This window comes from Gobio gobio (assembly GCF_949357685.1).
Source record: "Gobio gobio genome assembly, chromosome: 10".
NCBI classification, from domain to species: Eukaryota; Metazoa; Chordata; class Actinopteri; order Cypriniformes; family Gobionidae; genus Gobio; species Gobio gobio.
This window is the reverse complement of record NC_137116.1, coordinates 22,896,934-22,918,837: the sequence shown is the minus strand read 5'-3', so window position 1 is coordinate 22,918,837 and position 21,904 is coordinate 22,896,934. Positions and strand designations below refer to the sequence as shown.

General features: G+C 38.8%; 1 protein-coding gene across 5 annotated transcripts in view; it reads left to right on the top strand.

Annotated features, from left to right (window-relative positions):
- The window catches only part of adam9a (ADAM metallopeptidase domain 9a), a 127,393-nt gene that overhangs the window by 20,726 nt on the left and 84,763 nt on the right, over positions 1 to 21,904 (top strand). For all 5 annotated transcript variants that reach the window (XM_079827908.1, XM_079827910.1, XM_079827907.1 and 2 more), the window contains exon 3: positions 18,813 to 18,871. In XM_079827908.1, the coding sequence (XP_079684034.1) occupies positions 18,813 to 18,871 (59 nt within the window). The remainder of the gene's footprint in view (positions 1 to 18,812; positions 18,872 to 21,904) is intronic.

The window sequence follows — 21,904 nt, the reverse complement described above, 5'->3', positions numbered from 1 at the left end:
AAAAACCCCACAGAACATGACTTTACTTGTATAGTATAATATAATATATCATTAATATATAATTTCTATAGGCCTATGCAATTATTTGTAAAAAAAAAAATATGTAAAATTATGTAGATCACTTTTACTATTTACATAAGCTGCTTATACTATTTATGTAAACTGCTTTTATTTATATTTCATTGCAACTTTAAACAGGTCTAAGGAGTTTGTTGTTTTCGTGTAGCCTTGGCAACTAGCCGACCTGAAAAATATGCACATGAAATGAAACTTGTTTAACTCAACCATAACATGTCAGTTACAAACTGTAGAGCGTGCAATATTGTCATTATGTTTATACTTTATACTTTTGTTTTTTGGGGCACTCTCCCTCTGCCATGGCGCTCCAGTTTTACACTGAGCTGATTCGGTTCGGGAGAAGAGATAAAAGCCCACCCACACTGACAATTGATTGGTTGACTTACCGAAACAAGCCAATCAGGATGCTCTCCGTCTTACATACGCTTCATTAGGTGCACACCAGCACACACACGTAAGGTCTCTCGCTCTCGCTCGCTCTCTGCCGTGCGCGCGTGCACAGTCTGTGTCTCACATGCGCGCTCTTGCTCGCTCGCTCTAGATTGCGGGAGAATTTAACTAATTTGCGGGCATCAGGGAGCCGCTATAAATATGCGGGAGACTCACGGAACTTCCGGGAGACTTGGGATGTCTGCAAAACGATCGTACGTATCGTTACGTATCCACATGCTTTTTTAAGTGGGTATACGGAAATCCTTGGCCTTTCCTAGTGTGTATACGGCGTATACCTGCGTATCACGTAGACTACACCACTGGCTGTTTTGTAATCTATTCTATTTGTGGGCAAGTTTGTTTTAGCCTATTTTCATTTTGCGCCTAAGGTTTTGGGCATTTGGCACCTTGTTGGCTGTGGAGGGTTACTAATGTCATTGCTTTATCTGTAAATTAATTTAATGCTTTTTCAGTGACTGAATTCTTTGAAATAAAAAAAACGTTTTTTTTTTCTTCTTTGATTTAAATTATTTTGGTAATGCGTTGTATGGGTCTTAAATTTCAATCTTTATGGTCTTAAAATGTCTTAAAAAGGTCTTAAATTTGACTTACTGAAACCTGCAAGAACCCTGGTTCACCCCTCATTATTTTGAGGGGTGTCCCAATACTTTTGGCAATATAGTGTATACAGTGGGGAGAACAAGTATTTGATACACTGCCGATTTAGCAGGTTTGCCCACTTACAAACAGTGTTGGGCACGTTACTTTAAAAAAGTAATTAGTTATAGTTAATAGTTACTTCTTACAAATAGTAACTGAGTTACATCATTATAAAAGTAACTACCAGGGAAAGTAACTACTGTGTTACTTTTTTCTTTTTTTTCAAATGTTCAAATATGTCAAATAACTTGGATGCCCCCAAAATTAGATATGTTAAATGAATTAATTGGACATTAAATAGAATAAATTACTATTATAAAACATTGTACATTAATGTACACTATTGTAATGTTTAGGGCTGCAACAACGAATTCGTTGTGTCGCGCGACTATTTTGCCCGTCAATAAGACGTGGAGGTGTTTAAGTATAAAAAAGCACGCAAAGCAGAGTGGAAGCGGGCGAGCTGTGCAGTACTCGTCATACCACGCAGCGGAAAAGCAAACCGAGCCGAGTGTACCAGTCGAAAAGCGCCATTAATAAATCGAAAAAGTGTATTAATTTCAGCAAAAGCGACGCGACGTGGCATGGGAGCACCACGGTGGTGCTTCAGCACTTAAAACGAAAACATCTCTGAGTCCTTGATGAGGAGGAAGGGAGTTAAACAGCAGGGTAACATTAATGCTGCCTTCACGTGCTCTCGGAATTATTGTAAATACGAGTTTCCTAGGTAAACATTGCACATGAACGCCCTCACATTTTGAAACTTGAATGCAATGCGCTCGTAATCACGACTTCAGAAGTCGGAATCATCAAATTTCCGATAGCACGTGAAGGCAGCATTAGTCACTACAAAATCCCACTTTTGTTCCGTTTCGAAGAGAGGAGCGTGACGTCCCTCCAGGAGCTCTTCTGGTGCTTGTTTACTCGTTATCCAGCTTGACAAGCATGACAAGTTAGCATTAGCTTGTTAATAACAGTAGTAAAGCAGGGGTGGTATAGTTTGCAAGACTAAAGACACATTTTTATTCACTTGCCTTTTTTGGCCCATTCATTTTTCAATCTGTTGCTATGTTAATTTCGTTGACAAATAATTTGTCAGTATTTTAATCAACAACATTTTTCACAGACAAAAACGAGACGAAAATCAAAACCAGCTTTGAATGACAAAAACTATGACCAATATCTATTGTCATTTTCGGTCAGCATTCGGTCTTAAAGTGACAGCAGTCCATTAACCTGCTTCCATTTGTGCTCTTAATATTAATCAAACAACAAAAGACAGAGAAAATCAACTCTTTAGTTTTAATAAGGATTCATTATATTTATTATACATTAATTATTTAATCCATATTTAATCTATAAGGAATGGTTGTATGCAAGTTGTTATAAAGAATGCATATCATTCATTGAAAATAAGACATTGTGTTCTTCTTTAGGAGGAGTTTTATTTAATTGTTACATAATATTTTTTAATATGTCACAGCAGTTAAATCTGTGTCTGGATTTATTATCATTCATAGTAATAGGTTAATACAGTAGATGTTTTCTCCAGGAGTATATAATGCGTTTGGACATTTTAGAGAAATTCTTTGCTCTGTCAGTTTTGCACTGTCAGTTCTGTTTTTGAATAAAGAATTGGAAACTAATGTTTTGTATCCGATTAATCGATTAATCGAAGAAATAATCGACAGATTAATCGATTATTAAAATAATCATTAGTTGCAACCCTAGTAATGTTGCTGTGGGACAATGTGAGAGACACCTATCAAATTCAATACATTATTGTAAATATTATCAGTACTATACTACTCCTTTGGTAGTGGAGCTCACGTTATCACCTGGGCTTTGTTGTGAACTTCAGTTGTTTGTTGAAGAATAGACCAGGAGACGTCGGATCAAGACAGAATTATTCTTTTAATGAGAACCTTCTGTGCTGCAGGTCGTCCGAAAACAGTCTGATTTTAACAGTACAAAATAAGGCAATTTATCTACATGTTAGGGGGAGTGGTTATACAGCAGAGGAGGAGACATTCAAACAAAGGAAATGCATATGTTGTGTCGGTAAAAGACACACCCTACTATGAAATCCCTACCAGTCCCATTGAATCAGCATAGCTATTCGCATGCTGATACTAGCCAGGCCAAAGAGCCATAAAAGATCAATGTCTGGGCTGGGCTCCCAAAGGTGGGCTTTGACTCATTTAAAACACAATAGAGAATAACAGGTCTGGCAGGAAAGGAGACTCTTGTTAGAGCCTTTGAAGTCAGTAAAACAGGTCTGGGAGATTTGCGTAGCAGACTAATTCATCTGACATCATCATTTTTACCTAAAATCCTAAATGCAATGTACTTTCTAAAATTTGTAATCCCACAATTCCCCCCTTTGGGAGTTCTAATAACTCCCACATAATACAAATTTAAACCTTCATCAGTCCATTCTATAGCTTATGTTTTTTAGCATAAGCCCCATCGTCTAGTCATGTAACTTGGAAAAAGTTACAGGCACATTTCACTTTCTCTGTGTTGATTGTCTGTAGTGACGAATGACATGCTGCCACAGGAAACAAACATGCCACTAGGGTCCGTGTAGTTCATTACGGGCAATATTCTTTTGTGGTTGGAACAGTCCTTGTGAGATCTTTGTTGACCTTACAGGTTTCCGAACCATGAAGAATTATCTTCAGTCATCTGAAAGATCAAGAATGTCTTGTTGGATTTTGTTCAAGAGTCCTTGACCACCATGTTTGTGCATATGTGAGTCCTTGAATGCAGCCATCTTCTTTGTTGGTGGTAGGAGAGCAACCAGGGTGCACCTGCCATTGAATTGGCTGAGCAGGATGTTATATACAGACGTTCCTCCCATCATGTGCCACCCATGGGATTCCTGCTCCTACTGAAGGCAGGTGTGGCATGCAAACGTTCTTTCCAGCAAACAAGGTGTTTCTTGACATATTCATCAGCTCTGAGAATATGTTGTTTCTGGAGTCTACACTTTGTGCGATGTCGCAAGGCAATCTTGTAGTAGTAAGGCTACTAGTAGCAAGTAGTAACAAGGCAGTCTTGATCATGTTGATGGAAGACTGAAGTTCCCGTAAATCATTCTCTGCGTTGTGTATTTTTTTTCTCTTTCTTTTCTTCTTCTTGACAGTTGACTCATTAGTGGGTCTAGTTGTCCTTCAGAGGTTGTGGCTTCATACGCAGGTGAGGATCGGTGCGTATGGGTCTAGTTGTCCTTCAGAGGTTGTGGCTTCATACGCAGGTGAGGATCGGTGCGTATGAATCTGGGGACAGCCATCAATAGGTATCTGCACAAAGAAAAACAAAAGACAACAAAGCAGTATTTGTTCTAAAAGACAGCAAAACATCAGGGTTGTCTCATCTGTTCAATCGGAGTCTGCTATTGTTGTTCCTTCTTTCCCTATTTGTTAATTCCTGTGACACCTAAAGAAACAGTGAGGTAAGGATGGACTAGTGGATGGGAATGCCTACAAGGGAATCTTCGCCGCAGGTTTGGCCCCCGAATGCCTGTTGCATTCAGTTCTTTCCTGGGCTCCTCACTGATTCGTGTCCTACCCTATCCCTGTTGGCGGGGGAACAACTTTATAGTGTGTCACATGACTCCAGGTTTTCCTTCCCTGACACAACACTGCAGCTGCAGTAATGTTACCTTCAATCACTTGAGCTGAACCCTCAACAAACAACTCCAATTCTGCATTCTCAATGGGAGTTTCTGCTATTTCATTCGTAGTTGCTTTTGTAACCGTAACACAATCATGAGTCATTTCATCCTCTAACAAAACTTCAGTCATTGCTGACATCATACATGAGGATGGGTTTGTGACTGGTGGACTCTGTAGAACAATGTCCGGGGCTGTGACGCTAAATTTCACTGAATCAACAGGCACATCAGATACTGATTGAATGGCTACATCTGTTTCAAAGAAAGCTTGCAAGTCAGGATTAGCGTTATCAGTCTGACTAACTTCATTCACATCAGTTTTCTCTTCCGCTTTGTTGAGGTTCAATTTCTTAGTCAAAGAAGCTACTCTAGCACAGAGTTCTTCGTTCTGTTTCTCTAGCTCTGAGATCTGCTGAGACTGTTGTCTAGCTAGCGCTAAACCAAATTCTCTGTGACAACAAATAATGCCTTTCACATTGTTCTTGCGAATACATGCTCCTAAAACTTTTTTACATTCATCAATCGACCAATTCTTGTCCGGATGGATCTCATATTTCTGAGTTAGTTTTTGTCTAACTTTCTCGGTGACAATTAAATTCATCTGCACTCCTAACTGTGATATGAAATCACTGTCTGTCCACAGAGGAGCTGCGAGACCACCTTTTTCAGTTGTGGGGGTCAGTCTAGGATTCTTCCTAAACATTTTTGAATTTCTTTGTTACCACACACACAAACACTCACTTCTCTGATCATTTCTTTGTTAACACAGCTCAACTATTGTTAACTTTCTTTGACAAAAACAGAGGACAACACAAATATTAACTAAATGTTAATCTTCCCTGCTTGAAAAACAGAGGATAACTCATCCCTAAAAAAACACTTTTTAGAGGGTAACAAAAATATTAGCTATGCTAATCTTCCCTATTTAAAACAGAACAATTATTAGTTTGTGAGGCTAATAACTTCCCTATTTGAAAAACAGAGGATAACTCATCCCTAAAAAAACAGACTTTTTTTTTTAGAGGGTAACACAAATATTAGCTAAATGCTAAATCTTCCCTATTTAAAACAGAACAATTATTAGTTTGTGAGGCTAATAACCTCCCTATTTGACAAACAGAGGATAACTCATCCCTAAAAAACACTTTTTAGAGGGTAACACAAATATTAGCTAAATGCTAATCTTCCCTATTTCAAACAGAATTAGAGGGTAACACAAAACACAAATATTAGCTAAATGCTAATCTTCCCTATTTCAAACAGAACAATTATTAGTTTGTGAGGCTAATAACTTCCCTATTTGAAAAACAGAGGATAACTCATCCCTAAAAAACAAAACTTTTTTTTTTAGAGGGTAACACAAATATTAGCTAAATGCTAATCTTCCCTATTTCAAACAGAATTAGAGGGTAACACAAAACACAAATATTAGCTAAATGCTAATCTTCCCTATTTCAAACAGAACAATTATTAGTTTGTGAGGCTAATCTTTTCTGTTTGATAACAGAGGAAAACTTAGTTAACCAAACCCTACAGCCGTCTGTTAACTCTTCCCTGGCAGCCAGAGGATAAACAAATTTGTACTGGTCTTTTAAGGTTCTTTTGGATAGAGCAGCACTCACCACAACCCTTGGTTGAAAGATTCAGTCTGGAAAATCTTTGTTCAGCTGGAAGTTTCGCTCTGGATTCCAGTCTGGAACGTAGGCAGATCTTTTTCTTTGAGCTTGAAGTTTCAATCTGGATTTTAGGTGAGGAAGCTGGAAACTATATCCGGGTCACGGCACCATCTGTTGTGAACTTCAGTTGTTTCTTGAAGAAGAGACCAGGAGACGTCGGATCAAGACAGAAGTGATTCTTTTAATGAGAACTCTCTGTGCTGCAGGTCGTCCGAAAACAGTCTGATTTAACAGTACAAAATAAGGCAATTTATCTACATGTTAGGGGGAGTGGTTATACAGCAGAGGAGGAGACATTCAAACAAAGGAAATGCATATGTTGTGTCGGTAAAAGACACACCCTACTATGAAATCCCTACCAGTCCCATTGAATCAGCATAGCTATTCGCATGCTGATACTAGCCAGGCCAAAGAGCCATAAAAGATCAATGTCTGGGCTGGGCTCCCAAAGGTGGGCTTTGACTCATTTAAAACACAATAGAGAATAACAGGTCTGGCAGGAAAGGAGACTCTTGTTAGAGCCTTTGAAGTCAGTAAAACAGGTCTGGGAGATTTGCGTAGCAGACTAATTCATCTGACATCATCATTTTTACCTAAAATCCTAAATGCAATGTACTTTCTAAAATTTGTAATCCCACAGCTTAGCCACTAATTTTGTGGCGGCATGTGATGTGAGGTGCTTCATTAGATTAGAATTACTTGCCACCGGCGTGGAGAGACTCTTTCTTCCTGGGCATAAGTTGCACGTTACATAAACATTCGTACCTTTCACCTAAACGAGGGAAAAGTAGTGCTTATACTTCCAGTTTGCGAAAGCTACCTTTGAAGTCGTTGGACTTGCCATTGCTGACTGTGCATATGCGTGTGCGTCATAGGTGTGTGTGTGTGTGTGTGTGTGTGTGTGTGTGTGTGTGTGTGTGTGTGTGTGTGTGTGTGTGTGTGTGTGTGAACCATAGACCGTAAAAAAATAGGTGTGAACTAGGGGTGCACGATATTCACAAAAATGTGATATTGCGATATCGATAATGAATATTGCGATATCGATATTAATTTCGATATTTTTAAGCCTATGTAAAATTACAAAAGTTACAGAAAACGCATCAAAATAGATTCATAACAAATAAAACAAATTCTTACAACACAAGGATTAAAGGTTTTCAACTGACAGTCATATTGGACTGGTTCAACATGAATAAATAAATAATAATCATATCTGGTTGTACAGTAGGGATGCAACAATACAGTTAGTCCACGGTTCAATACATACCTCGGTTTTTAACCACGTTTTTGGTTCGGTTCTGATGGCTTGTCACATCATTTTTTTTCTATTCTATTCTTAGCCGACAGGAACAGAAAGAGTTATTATTATTTTTATTATAATTTTTTATTTTTATTGCAATACTCTTTTTGAATTTTACTTAAAAGACTTGGAAAAACCTTACTTACTAAAACTTTACTTAAAAAAAACCTCTTACACATTCCTAGTGTATTGTATAATATAAAATAAATAAATATAAAGATTTACAGTGGCAGCTCAGAGCAGTACAGCATGAAAGTGTATGAATAAATGTAAAATTAAAGAGAGAGTTCACTCAAAAATGAAAATTCTGTCATCAGTTACTGGCGCTCAAGTTGTTTTAAACCTGAATAAAGTTATTTCTTCTGTTGGACATAAAATATATTTTAAAGAATGTTGGAAACCAACAGTTGCTGGTCCCCATTGTAGGAAATAATCATATGGATGTCAATGGCTACCATCAACTGTCTGGTTTTCAACTGTCTGTGTTCAACAGGATAAATTAATACAGGTTTGAACAACATTAGATGAGTAAATAATGACATTGTTTTAGAGGTGAACTGTCCCTTTAAGGACAAGCGACAGCGTGTTCACTAAAGGCTGCGCTTCTGTCAATGTAAGACCTCTACACATCTAATACACAGACACGCGATTTTACTTTCACTTTAGACATAACTGACTGTGTTTATGTTACCGTGTGTATTTGACAGTATTAGCGCAATAAGACTACTTATGCTGCCTTCACGTGCTATCGGAAATTTCCTAATTCCCACTTTAGAAGTCGTGATTACGAGCTTGTTGCATTCAAGTGCTTTGTTGTCGGAGTGAACAGGAATCATGGTGGACACCAGGTTATTCATGCCTATTTATTGGGAAAATCTTATTAAAACCAACATCATATGTAGTGTCCCATGCACCGACAACCATATAAACTTTCCAGATAGTCCGCTTTCTGCTGATTCTGTAATTTCAGTCAAATGCAGGCTATTTTCGCTATGTACCAAACATACAATACGCTTCATATGATTACTCTTACATGTAAATATGTACTACATTAATGTCAAGATAAGACGACCTAGCTGTTTTGGAAAAAAACCAATAAAACCACACCTGCCACAGCAGTAGTTCTCCCCGCCACCATTTTTAAAGCTTATGACACGCCCATCTCGGGAATTGGGGTATCAAAATTATTTCCGAACTTCCCAGTGGTAAACACGACATCAGAGGGCGTTCATGTGCAATTTTTACCTAGGAAACTCGTATTTACGATAATTCCGATAGCACGTGAAGGCAGCATTAGTACAGTAATCACGTGTTTGACAGGCTTTTATGCTGCCTTCACGTGCTATCGGAAATTTCCTAATTCCCACTTTAGAAGTCGGGATTACGAGCTTGTTGCATTCAAGTGCTTTGTTGTCGGAGTGAACAAGAATCATGGTTATTCTTGCCTATTTATTGGGAAAATCTTATTAAAACCAACATCATATGTAGTGTCCCATGCACCGACAACCATATAAACATTCCAGATAGTCCGCTTTCTGCTGATTCTGTCATTTCAGTCAAATGCAGGCTATTTTCGCTGTGTACCAAACATACAACACGCTTCATATGATTACTCTTACATGTAAATATGTACTACATTAATGTCAAGACAAGACGACCTAAAAAAACAACAATAAAACCACACCTGCCACAGCAGTCTAGTTCTCCACGCCACCATGTTTAAAGTTTATGACACGCCCATCTCGGGAATTGGGGTATCAAAATGATTTCCGAACTTCCCAGTGGTAAACACGACATCAGAGGGCGTTCATGTGCAATTTTTACCTAGGAAACTCGTATTTACGATAATTCCGATAGCACGTGAAGGCAGCATTAGTGCGCGAGCTCAGCGCATGTTAAAACTGATGCATGAGCACGCGCATGAAATGTTTAACCGGTAACGTAATGCTTTAAAAAGCATTCAAATAATGAACTTTCGTGATTGTGAATAACTATAGTGTTCCGTGAGTATAACTCTCTGACACCAGCATTGCAAGCGTGGCTAAACACCCCTAACTTGTGCATAGTGATCGGATATCTGCTCATATCAGCGCGTAGACTGAAAGGCACACTCAAACAGAGCCGAAATAATCAGAGAGAAATATTTAAAATGGAGAGAAATAAAAATAGGCTTGTGGTGGTTCTTAACTATTTCATCTTCTCCCTGAGCAACACTCATTTTCTTACTTTTGTGTTCTTTCTTTTGCTCCCTTCGCTCTCTCTTTAGGTCCTTTCTTTTCTTTCTCTTCGTTTTGTTGTGCGCTGGTGTGTGCGTCTAGCCGGCCCGACAAGTGTGTGTGTGTGTGTGTGTGTGTGTGTGTGTGTAGAGGGAGGGAGAAGTGAGAGAGTGACGGTAAGCTTTGGAGCAAGTAGGAGGGACCCGGTTTTTTAAAAAAATAGATCCGATAAAGAATGTATATACAGTGAAACGCGTCTCATTTTGTCATAAACGAAATATCGCATAATTATCGCGAGACTTACGATATAATATCGGGCAACGTGATACCGCGATAACGATATTAAATCGATATATCGTGCACCCCTAGTGTGAACTCAACCTATCAACCTCAACCTTGTCTCCCACCCACCAAACATCATCAGTGATGTGTACCACCCCCCCAACACGCATGGCTGGTGCGCGCGCACACACACGCGCGTTGCAGGTCCGACTGACAGAGAGCCTGTTCGGATGAAAACCGCTTCAATGAGCTCAATTATAGTAATGCCGCATTTTTTTTCTCAGTAACGCTAACGGCGTTGTAACGGGAGAAATAGTAAATTGTTTGATTACTCGTTAAAATAATTATATAAAAATAAAAATAATTCCGTTAGTAACGCCGTTTATCTATAACACCGGTATTCTCATCACTGCTTACAAAGCATGAGGAAGTCTGTAATTTTTATCATAGGTACAATACATTTTCAACTAAATATCCAAATAAATCTAACTAGTAAACTAAAATAACCATATACACTAAATTATTGATCTAATGCCCACATTGTCACTGTATGATAATTGAAATGAGCTAGATGACATCACCGTTTTCTTGGGAGCGGCTGTATGGCCGAATAAAATTCTGTTGCATTATTTTCCTGTTTAACACTGTGAAGCTGCTTTGAAACAATCTGCATTGTAAAAATTGCTATATAAATAAAGTTGACTTGACTTCAACTGTGAGAATTTACAACAAAAATTCAGAAAATCACATTGTATGATTTTTAAATAATTAATTTGCATTTTATTGCATGACATAAGTATTTGATCACCTACCAACCAGTAAGAATTCCGGCTCTCCAGACCTGTTAGTTTTTCTTTAAGAAACCCTCCTGTTCTCCACTCATTACCTGTATTAACTGCACCTGTTTGAACTTGTTACCTGTATAAAAGACACCCGTCCACACACTCAATCAAACAGACTCCAACCTCTCCACAATGGCCAAGACCAGAGAGCTGTGTAAGGACATCAGGGATCAAATTGTAGACCTGCACAAGGCTAGGATGGGCTACAGGACAATAGGCAAGCGTCTTGGTGAGAAGGCAACAACTGTTGGCACAATTATTAGAAAATGGAAGAATTTCAAGATGACGGTCAATCTCCCTCGGTCTGGGGCACCATGCAAGATCTCACCTCGTGGGGCATCAATGATCATTAGGAAGGTGAGGGATCAGCCCAGAACTACACGGCAGGACCTGGTCAATGACCTGAAGAGAGCTAGGACCACCGTCTCAAAGAAAACCATTAGTAATACACTACGCCGTCATGGATTAAAATCCTGCAGCGCACGCAAGGTCCCCCTGCTCAAGCCAGCGCATGTCCAGGCCCGTCTGAAGTTTGCCAATGACCATCTGGATGATCCAGAGGAGGAATGGTAGAAGGTCATGTGGTCTGATGAGACAAAAATAGAGCTTTTTGGTCTAAACTCCACTCGCCGTTTTTGGAGGAAGAAGAAGTACAACCCCACGAGTACAACCCCAAGAACAACATCCCAACCGTGAAGCATGGAGATGGAAACATCATTCTTTGGGGATGCTTTTCTGCAAAGGGGACAGCACGACTGCACCGTATTGATGGGAGGATGGATGGGGCGATGTATCGCAAGATCTTGGCCAACAACCTCCTTCTCTCATTAAGAGCATTGAAGATGGGTCGTGGCTGGGTCTTCCATCATGACAACGACCCAAAACACACAGCCAGGGCAACTAAGGAGTGGCTGCTTAAGAAGCATCTCAAGGTCCTGGAGTTGCCTAGCCAGTCTCCAGACCTGAACCCAATAGAAAATCTTTAGAGGGAGCTGAAAGTCCGTATTGCCCAGCGACAGCCCCGAAACTTGAAGGATCTGGAGAAGGTCTGTATGGAGGAGTGGGCCAAACTCCCTACTGCGGTGTGTGCAAACCTGGTCAAGAACTACAGGAAACGTATGGTCTCTGTAATTGCAAACAAAGGTTTCTGGTACAAATATTAAGTTCTGCTTTTCTGATGTATCAAATACTTATGTCATGCAATAAAATGTAAATTAATTACTTAAAAATCCTACAATGTGATTTTCTGGATTTTTGTTTTAGATTCCATCACTCACAGTCGAAGAGTATCTATGATATAAAATTACAGACTTCTACATGCTTTGTAAGTGGGCAAATCTGCAAAATCGGCAGTGTATCAAATACTTGTTCTCCCCACTGTATTAGTGTCCACAACATCAACGGAAGTTAAAGTTCTGTTTTTTATAAGTGTGCACTACAGTGTCGTCTTCTGACGCTTTAAATTCTCAAGTCGGGTGGATTTTGATTAGCTGTTTTTATTGTTCGTCAGCTGGGAAAAAATCTTTCTTTAATGATTACAACTTTATAGTTCCTTTATGCTGTTATCATTATAGCTATGGTGTGGACATGAATTCAATACATTTCTAAGAACTTGGTACATTCATTCTAAACTATAATAAAAAACACATACTTAATTTACCCTATTATTATTTTTTCTTTGAAATGACAGACACTGAACAAATTGCACACAATATGACAGAAGCATTTATTAATAAATTATGATGATTTAATGTTGAATTCCGTATACAGTGAGAAAGGTGCAATTTTATTACCAGTCTTTTACATGTAATCATCTAGTCAGAATTAACTTTAAAGATTTTCGTTTTTATAATATTTTTATAGTATCTTTTTGTCAGCTCCCACACAAACACAAGAGTTACTTGACATTAACTTTGTGGATAGGATCTTTAGCTTGTCCCTCTCATTCTCTGTACATCGTCTCTTTCTTTTTCCATTTTTCGTGACCTATCAATGATTTTGTTCTGATCATATCCATCTACACCAGCGGTGCTTCAAAGATAATGCCACAGGAACCATCTGGCGGGCACACATGCCCGGCAGCGTGGGCGTAGTTATTAAAAGTCTGCTTCTGCCAGGACAACGCTGAGAAACGCATACCACCAGCATGGCACAAACAAACACAATATTCCTCTGACCTCGGTGTCATTGAGAAACAGTCTACTCAGAGTTTGGTAGATGAGAGAATGAGTTTGAGACGAAGAGAATGTGTTTGTGAGAAAAACGATTTTTACCCTTAAAGGGTCATGAAACCCCCCTTTTTTCACACCTTCGATTTGAAAAGGCTTCCAAAAAGGGGCGTGGTCGACTGCGAAAAGGTGGGATGGGTATTGTGTGGAAAGAGGGAATGGTTTGCATAAATAGGGGAGTGTCATAGGCGCATTAAAACATGGATAGCGATACCTACAGCAGCAGTTACAGCGGTTCTGAGACATGTTCTTGGTTCACACATTGACAATGTTTACAACAGAGAGATGAGGGATGAGTACAGCGAATGAGAGCGCTCTGAGATCATAAGTGGCGTGCAGCAGGAAGAACAGACAGAGATTGCTCGAATGTCATTCAGCTCTTCAGATCAGCATAGGCTAATTCAGTGAGAAATGAAAATAAATGTTATTCTGTATTACGAAATATTTTGCAAACATGTAATAATAAATCTATATTTGTCCAAATATGCACACTGTTTGGCAAGATGAACAACGCGGCGACGTGGTTATGCTCTCATGAGAGAACATGAACCACCCACGAACACAGTCTCTACATGCTTGCGATGTGATGGAGGAGTGGGGGCCCACGGAGATGTACTCTGCAGGGAAGCCTCACTGTAATCCTCAGGTCACCCAGGCTTATCAGCCAAAGTAGCCCCTTTTCTGGTGCACCAGAAAAGAAACTAGATCGGGGTATAAGCGAAGGGACGCAGTAACGTCAGTGACTGACGACGCGCGCTGGATTGCCCGTGACTACCCGCGCTGTCCGGCAGCTAGAATAAATCTATGTCCAAATATGCGCACTGTTTCACTAAGAGCCCGAACACATGCGGATTAGTGCATATCTGTGACCACAAATAAAACGGAGAAGACTTGGCTTTTGATTCTTGTTAATATTTCATTCAAAGTATTGTTCATTACAGATCGGTTATTTTGCACTCCTGACATAAATTTATTAAGAAATTAATGTCAACGCTTGCAGGTTCGCCGTGCAATTCCTCAAGTTAATTTTACTTTACCGAACCTTTCGCAATGGCTTCCACAGACGGCGTCCCGGTAACAGCTTGCTCAGTGAAAAATGCAAAAATAACAATTTTTCACATGTGAATAACATTAATGAGTACCTTTAGTGTTTTCAATGATGTGCAGCCTAAACATATCTGTTTACATCTAAAAAAAAAAAAGTGTTTTGGGGTTTCATGACCCTTTAAAGTGCCCCTATTATGCTATTTTAAAGTTTCCTAATTTAGTTTTGGAGGTCTCCAACAGGTTTACATGCATCAAAAGTCACAAAACACTTTCATTTTCTTATAATATACATTGCACATTAGGGCTGCTCGATATTGGAAAAAAATTACATTGCGATATTTTTTTCCCAACGATATATATTGCGATATTGAGAGCCATCAATCCAGGCTAAAGTCAATAATTACCATTCCATGATATTAATAATTTCACTAATAAGCAAGCTTCATTACAAGTGACAAAAAGGTCACTTAATATTTTATTCCAAAATTAGAACATTTCTGTAAACACAAAAGCAGAACACATTTTTAAATAAAACAGCAGCTTTACACCAACCCACCTGATTGGTTTACAACAATATAACTTAAAATAAATATATTTTTTATAAAACAACTTATAAGCATTTTGGTTCACAATCTTTTAAGTCAACTTTTCTTAGCCAAAGTGCCAAAGTAAAACAGTGTTGGTGTTGGTCATCATAATCATGGCTAAATTAATGAAATAAACTAAATGAAATAAAACTTTAATATATTTTGTATTAAATCTAATAAACAGATTAGAGAACATATTCCTGTAAACAGAAAAGCCGAACACATTTAAACAGCAGCTTTACAACACCAACCCCCCTGATTGGTTCATAACATAACTTAAAATAAATATATTTTTTATCAAACAACTTATAAGCATTTTGGTTCTCAATCTTTTGTTTTTAAGCCAACTTTTCTTAGCAAAAGTGCCAAAGTAAAACAGTGTTGGCCATCATCATAATCATGTCTAAACAAAATGAAATAAAACTTCTAAACTGAGTATTCTTTAGCATGATCATGATCCTGCATGCTTATGTATGCTGTATGCTTTGCTTATAAGGTTTTTAGCTAAGAACACAAGTCTATCAACCTTTGCAGGCTTGAGACAGGTTCGTTGGCAAGTGACGATGTTGCCACTAGTACTGAAAAGTCTCTCTGACGGCGAGCTTGTCGCAGGAATACACAGGTATTTGAGGGCAAGTCTGGCGAGACGAGGAAAGCTTAGTTTGCTTAGTAGCTTAGCACATTATTCATGTGTACAGATAATTTTCATTCAGGAGACGCGCTTATATAGGCTATATACACTTACCTAAAGAATTATTAGGAACACCTGTTCAATTTCTCATTAATGCAATTGTCTAATCAACCAATCACATGGCAGTTGCTTCAATGCATTTAGGGGTGCCTGTCTGTGTCTGCGTATTGAACCGTGAATATTATATTCACATTTCAATATTATATTGAGAATTGTGTGCCAGCTCTATACCCTCTACAGGGTGCTGGAGGGTTCATGGGAGTTTGCCCAACCAGTCCACATTTGTTTTGTGGATTTGGAGAAGGCATTCGACTGTGTCCCTCGCGGCGTCCTGTGGAGGGTGCTGGGGGAATATGGGGTCCGGGGTCCTTTACTGAGGGCTGTCCGGTCCCTGTATGACCGAAGCAGGAGTTTGGTCCGCATTGCCGGCAGTAAGTCAGACTTGTTCCCGGTGCATGTTGGACTCCGGCAGGGCTGCCCTTTGTCGCCGGTTCTGTTCATAATTTTTATGGACAGAATTTCTAGGCGCAGCCAAGGGCCGGAGGGTGTCAGGTTTGGGGACCACACGGTTTCGTCTCTGCTCTTTGCGGATGACGTTGTCGTGTTGGCCCCTTCTAACCAGGACCTTCAGCATGCATTGGGACGGTTTGCAGCCGAGTGTGAAGCGGCTGGGATGGGGATCAGCACCTCCAAATCCGAGGCCATGGTCCTCAGTCGGAAAAGGGTGGCTTGCCCACTCCAGGTTGGTGGAGAGTTCCTGCCCCAAGTGGAGGAGTTTAAGTATCTAGGGGTCTTGTTCACGAGTGAGGGGAGGATGGAACGGGAGATTGACAGACGGATCGGTGCAGCTTCTGCAGTAATGCGGTCGATGTACCGGTCTGTCGTGGTGAAGAAAGAGCTAAGCCGTAAGGCGAAGCTCTCGATTTAACGGTCAATCTACGTTCCTACTCTCACCTATGGTCATGAGCTTTGGGTCATGACCGAAAGGACAAGATCCCGGATACAGGCGGCCGAAATGAGCTTTCTCCGCAGGGTGGCTGGGCGCTCCCTTAGAGATAGGGTGAGAAGCTCAGTCACTCGGGAGGAACTCGGAGTAGAGCCGCTGCTCCTCCACATCGAGAGGGGACAGCTGAGGTGGCTCGGGCATCTGTTCCGGATGCCTCCTGAACGCCTTCCCGGGAAGGTGTTTCGGGCATGTCCAACCGGGAGGAGGCCCCGGGGAAGACCGAGGACACGCTGGAGGGACTATGTCTCCCGGCTGGCCTTGGAACGCCTCGGTGTCCCCCCGGAAGAGCTAGAGGAAGTGTCTAGGGAGAGGGAAGTCTGGGCATCTCTGCTTAGACTGCTGCCCCCGCGACCCGGCCCCGGATAAGCGGAAGAAGATGGATGGATGGATGGAGAATTGTGGCATCACTATTAGCTAGTAATTTTAGTACTTTAACATAAACCCTAATTTTATTTTGGTTAGTTGCCAAAGCAACATTTAGATTTTTCATTTAAGTTTTTTTTTAATCTAATATTTATATTATATTTTATATATTTCCGCTTTATATCCACTTCACTTTAGTTATAATTAACAATAACAATGCTGTTTGTGATTTATGAGGTGGTTTAGCATTTTCCATAAAGTAACCTTGCTTTTTCAAAAGAGTGTGGAAAGTCCTGTTTTCTCATAACATCTTTTTCCATAATATCACATGGTTTAAGGCAAGACACTGAGCAAGAGGAAGAGTCATGTTTGCCAGATCACTGCTAAAATAGCTGTAAATGTCAGATTTCAAATTCATGTCACACCCACCATGCCACTTCCTGACACCCATCACTCTTACACTCAAACATATTGTGAGGTTGTCATGTAAATATTCACCCTTTTCATTTTAGAGTTTTTAGCACATATCTGTGTGTGTATTTTATTTAGATCAAGTCTCATTCTGATCATATTTTGCCATACAGCACCCTCAGTTTCTAATGATCTTACTGTTGGTTTAGTGTTATATAAGAGCTTTTCACTTCTCAAATTTGCGCTAAGCTGAAGTTGTTTTCCTACTGTACAATAAAGACAATGAAGAATTCAGTTCAGCATGTCTGTTGTTGGCACATTTTTCTTTCTCTTTCTGACCTGATTAATTTCCTGCATGTACACAATTTAAAGGCCCCCTGAAATCTAAATGTAATTTTTTAGCTTAAGGTTATGAATAAGCTAGTGTGTTCCAAAACGATGACAAAATTCGCATTTAGGAGAGATAAGCAATCAAAACTTTATCTCCCACTTCTGCTAAAATGGATCACAGATTTTTATGACATCACCGCGGTATCATCACATCTTCTGCATCAATCGGAAGCATCCCGTCACCTACATAGACACTGAAGCTGTGGCTGAAATCATTCACTTGTTCACACATTTACTATTTTCTACACAGTGAATGGCATATAGTGCACTACAGGGGATAGGGAATGATCAGACAGTGTAAATATGCTTTCAGTTTAGGCGAATTAAGTCTGGTTTCACGTTCGTTTCACCCACACTGCCGCAGCGCACACACGCACAGTCTGCTCCGGTCCAGAGACATAAAGAGCACAGAGCGGATCGCATGAGCGAGTCAGCGCAGGCAACAAAACGTATCGGTCCCATTTTAATTCTGCACAGAATGCTGTATTTTAAAGCGATATGGTGGAGATTATGATGAGAAACGGTTAGAGATTAGGAGGAAACTGCGATTTTACCGAACTGAATGGCTCTAGTCAAACTGTGATATAAACAAAATGCTATTGGCTGTTTTAAAAAAGGGGAGGAGCTGCTTGAGTCCCGCCCTGTCTTCCTGTTTCAGGGGACATTACGTCAACACATTAATAATTTTGCACGTTTCAAGGCACTTAAATGGGCAGCAACTGTAGCCGGAAATGCAATGCTTTGTTATGCTTTATTAGCGAATTAGGTCAGTATACTTACAAAACTGCACTTTACTTATTACATGTATTTAATAAAAAGAATTCTAGACTTATTTTATTTATTCTCTGTGCTGCTTGTTTTCTTTACCTGTAAAAGAGTAGTGGGGTGATGGTTTCTGTAATTTTTTTCTCCCTTTTTTCTAAGGTGTCATACATAATCCAAGCTCAAGGAAAAGAACATGTCGTCATTCTGGAGAGAAATGAGTAAGTATTTTCCTTCTGCTTCTCTTGCTTTCTCTCATAAAGTTTTTAATACTGAAAGTCAATTTATACACTTTATACAAATATTTGATTTGATCTGCACAAGCAGGGTAAACAGATAACAAATGGTGAGATGTTTACAATGTAAAATCTTGTGGCCAAAATTAAAAGTGTGCTTTTCACAATGGAAATGGTTTAACCAAAGTTACCTTGGGTTATGCCGTGTTTCCCAACCCTGTTCCTGAAGGCACACCAACAGTACACATTTTGGTGGTCTCCTTTTTAGTTTGAAGAGTTTGAAAATGAGTACTGTTGGTGGGCCTCCAAAGTTGAGAAACACTGGGTTAACATAAGCCTAGGTACTATGTTCAATGAAAAACATATGAAGCCAAGGCACTCAAGATTAAGATATCTAAAAAGCCTTATTTTAAATATTTGAAAAACAGTTTTAAACCAAACCAACACGTTGCGACTAACAAACTTTCATCAGGGTGTGGGAACTTAACAAACTGAGATTCCTTTTCTGGTGTGATCAGTTTGTCATGTGACATGGTCACCTGATTAAATCAAATGATACCAGGAGGGAGGGGAAAATTCTTTTGTAACAACACAATTACTTTAAAGAAAACCAAATATGTATATCTATTAATAATCAATTTCAAAGGAATCTCTAAACAATACAATATATTTAAATCACCCACCCCCCAAGTACCAATAAAGTTACTTTAAAGAAAACGTCTAGGTTATGTATGTAACCCGTTTTCCCTAAGATGGGGAATGAGACTCTACGTGAGCCAGTGTCTGAAGCACGTGTGATACATGGCAATTTTGACTGGCTTCCGCTGTCAGCTGACGGTGTATAAAAGGGATTGCCTGAAGGAAGATGTACAGACATGAATGAAGTATGGCAACGTGATGATTCTTTTTTTGTTGTTATCATCTCTAAAATTTATTTTATATTCTGTTTTCTACTCTCTCTCTATGTTGTGTGTCACTATTAAAGGGTTGGTTCACCCAAAAATGAAAATTAGCCCATGATTTACTCACCCTCGAGTTCCTAGGTGTATATTACATTATTATATTATTATATTTCAAATATATGCTGTTCTTTTGAACTTTTTTCTATCCAACAAATAATGCTGAACATTTTTTAAATTAAATGTAAATGTTAATTTACATAACGTACATAACGTAATGTACATAACTGTTTTCTGTTGTTTTCTGTTGTAATGTACATTACTGTTTTTGCAGCCTTGGTGAGCAGCATAAGCATATTAGTTTTTAATAATAATTAATATTATCATGTGTGAAAAGCCTAATGTATGTCCTGTATTCCTAATATCTAGACCTTCCTTACATGAATTACATTATGGTTACTTACTTACTTTTTCTGTTGTAAAATTTCTGCCTTTGTTGTAAATCAGAAGCTTGTACAGAATGGGACAATGTTTTAACACCGTCAGCCTTTTCACCTGTCAGCATTTGGGCCTCATTCAAGTTAATGCTTGGCATAGACTAAGCTTGATTTGTTTTTTCCCCTGTGTCATGATCCTTTCTTAAATAACACTGAGACTAAAGGTTTTAGAATTTGGACTTCTTTGCTTGTTTACATTATGCATTTACACTATGTACAAAAGCTGCAAAAGTTCTCACTGTAAAAAATATCTGCTCTTTATGTATTTCTTAAATTATTTGAAATATTGCTACATGTAGGTAGTCATTGCCACACAAATAAAGTCCCTTGATAATATCAGATTTGTCATGCAGCTGAACAAAGCATAGGGGTGGATGTTTCACTTTTCGTTCTCTAGAACGTTATCTCACATAATGCGTCTCATGCCTGATAAAACTTTCCAATACTCACATATTGCATCTCCAGAACATTCTGTGCTCTTCACTTTAATATTGAGATACTCAAGTAGCAAAAACATTTGGTAACACTTTATTATACAGTGTCCTTATTACACTTTACATGTATTTTCTGTAATAATAACAGTAAATTATGCATAATTACAAGTAACAAGTAAATTAAAACTTACCTTTAACCAAATCCTATTCCTAACCCTACTCTGTAGTAAGTACATGTTGTTAATTTATATTACTCCGTACGTAAATGTATAATTACACCGTAACAAGGACACCTTAAAATAAAGTGGGAAAATAAATTATTTTCCCCTCAGTTCGACAGTTTGTTGCTTCTTTGAAGGCCCAGAGCTGGGAGTAAAAAATAAATAAAAATTGTGCCATTAACAAAGGTGAATTGCTTCACATTTTGATATAAGATATAAATAACACACAGTGTTACCACATAGCACACTGAGTTTGACAGTCAGTGCTAAATGTGTTGTGGCAGGTGTGGTAATTCTTTCAGAAAACTTTATGATTTCCAGCTATGCTTACCATCTGTTGCAGATGAGTTGTGACATAAAGGTCAGCTCATCACCAGATATAATTTTTTTTTTTTACACAGTATGTGGCTTTCTCAGATCATCTAAGATCTTAAACAATCTTAGAACAAGCCCACTGTTCCTTGTAAACTTGAACCCCTGACATTTGTGATATCCGGATGATTACATCTCCCTTGTCAGCATTCTTAGGAAAACAAAAATGAGGAAGCAGAAAAGAGAAATGAAATCTTCATTTCTGAAAGCAAAAACAGACCATAATTTAAAGACAACATATGGCCATGGTGTAATGGTACACAAAAATGACGGTTTGGTACGTACCTTGGTTTTGAAGTCACGGTTTGGTACTATTGTTAACTAATGAAACCTTATTGTAAAGTGTTACCAATTTTTTATGTTTTTAAAAGAAGTCTCTTATGCTCACCAATGCATTTATTTGATTAAAAAACAGTAAAAACAGTAATGTTGTGAAATATTACAATACATTTTTTTTTTTTTAATTGAATATATTTTAAAAAGTAATGTATTACCGTGATGGCAAAGCTCTATCACAATTACTCCAGTCTTCAGTGTTAGACAATCTTTCAGAAATTATTCTAATATTTTCAAGAAGGATTTCTTATTGTTATCA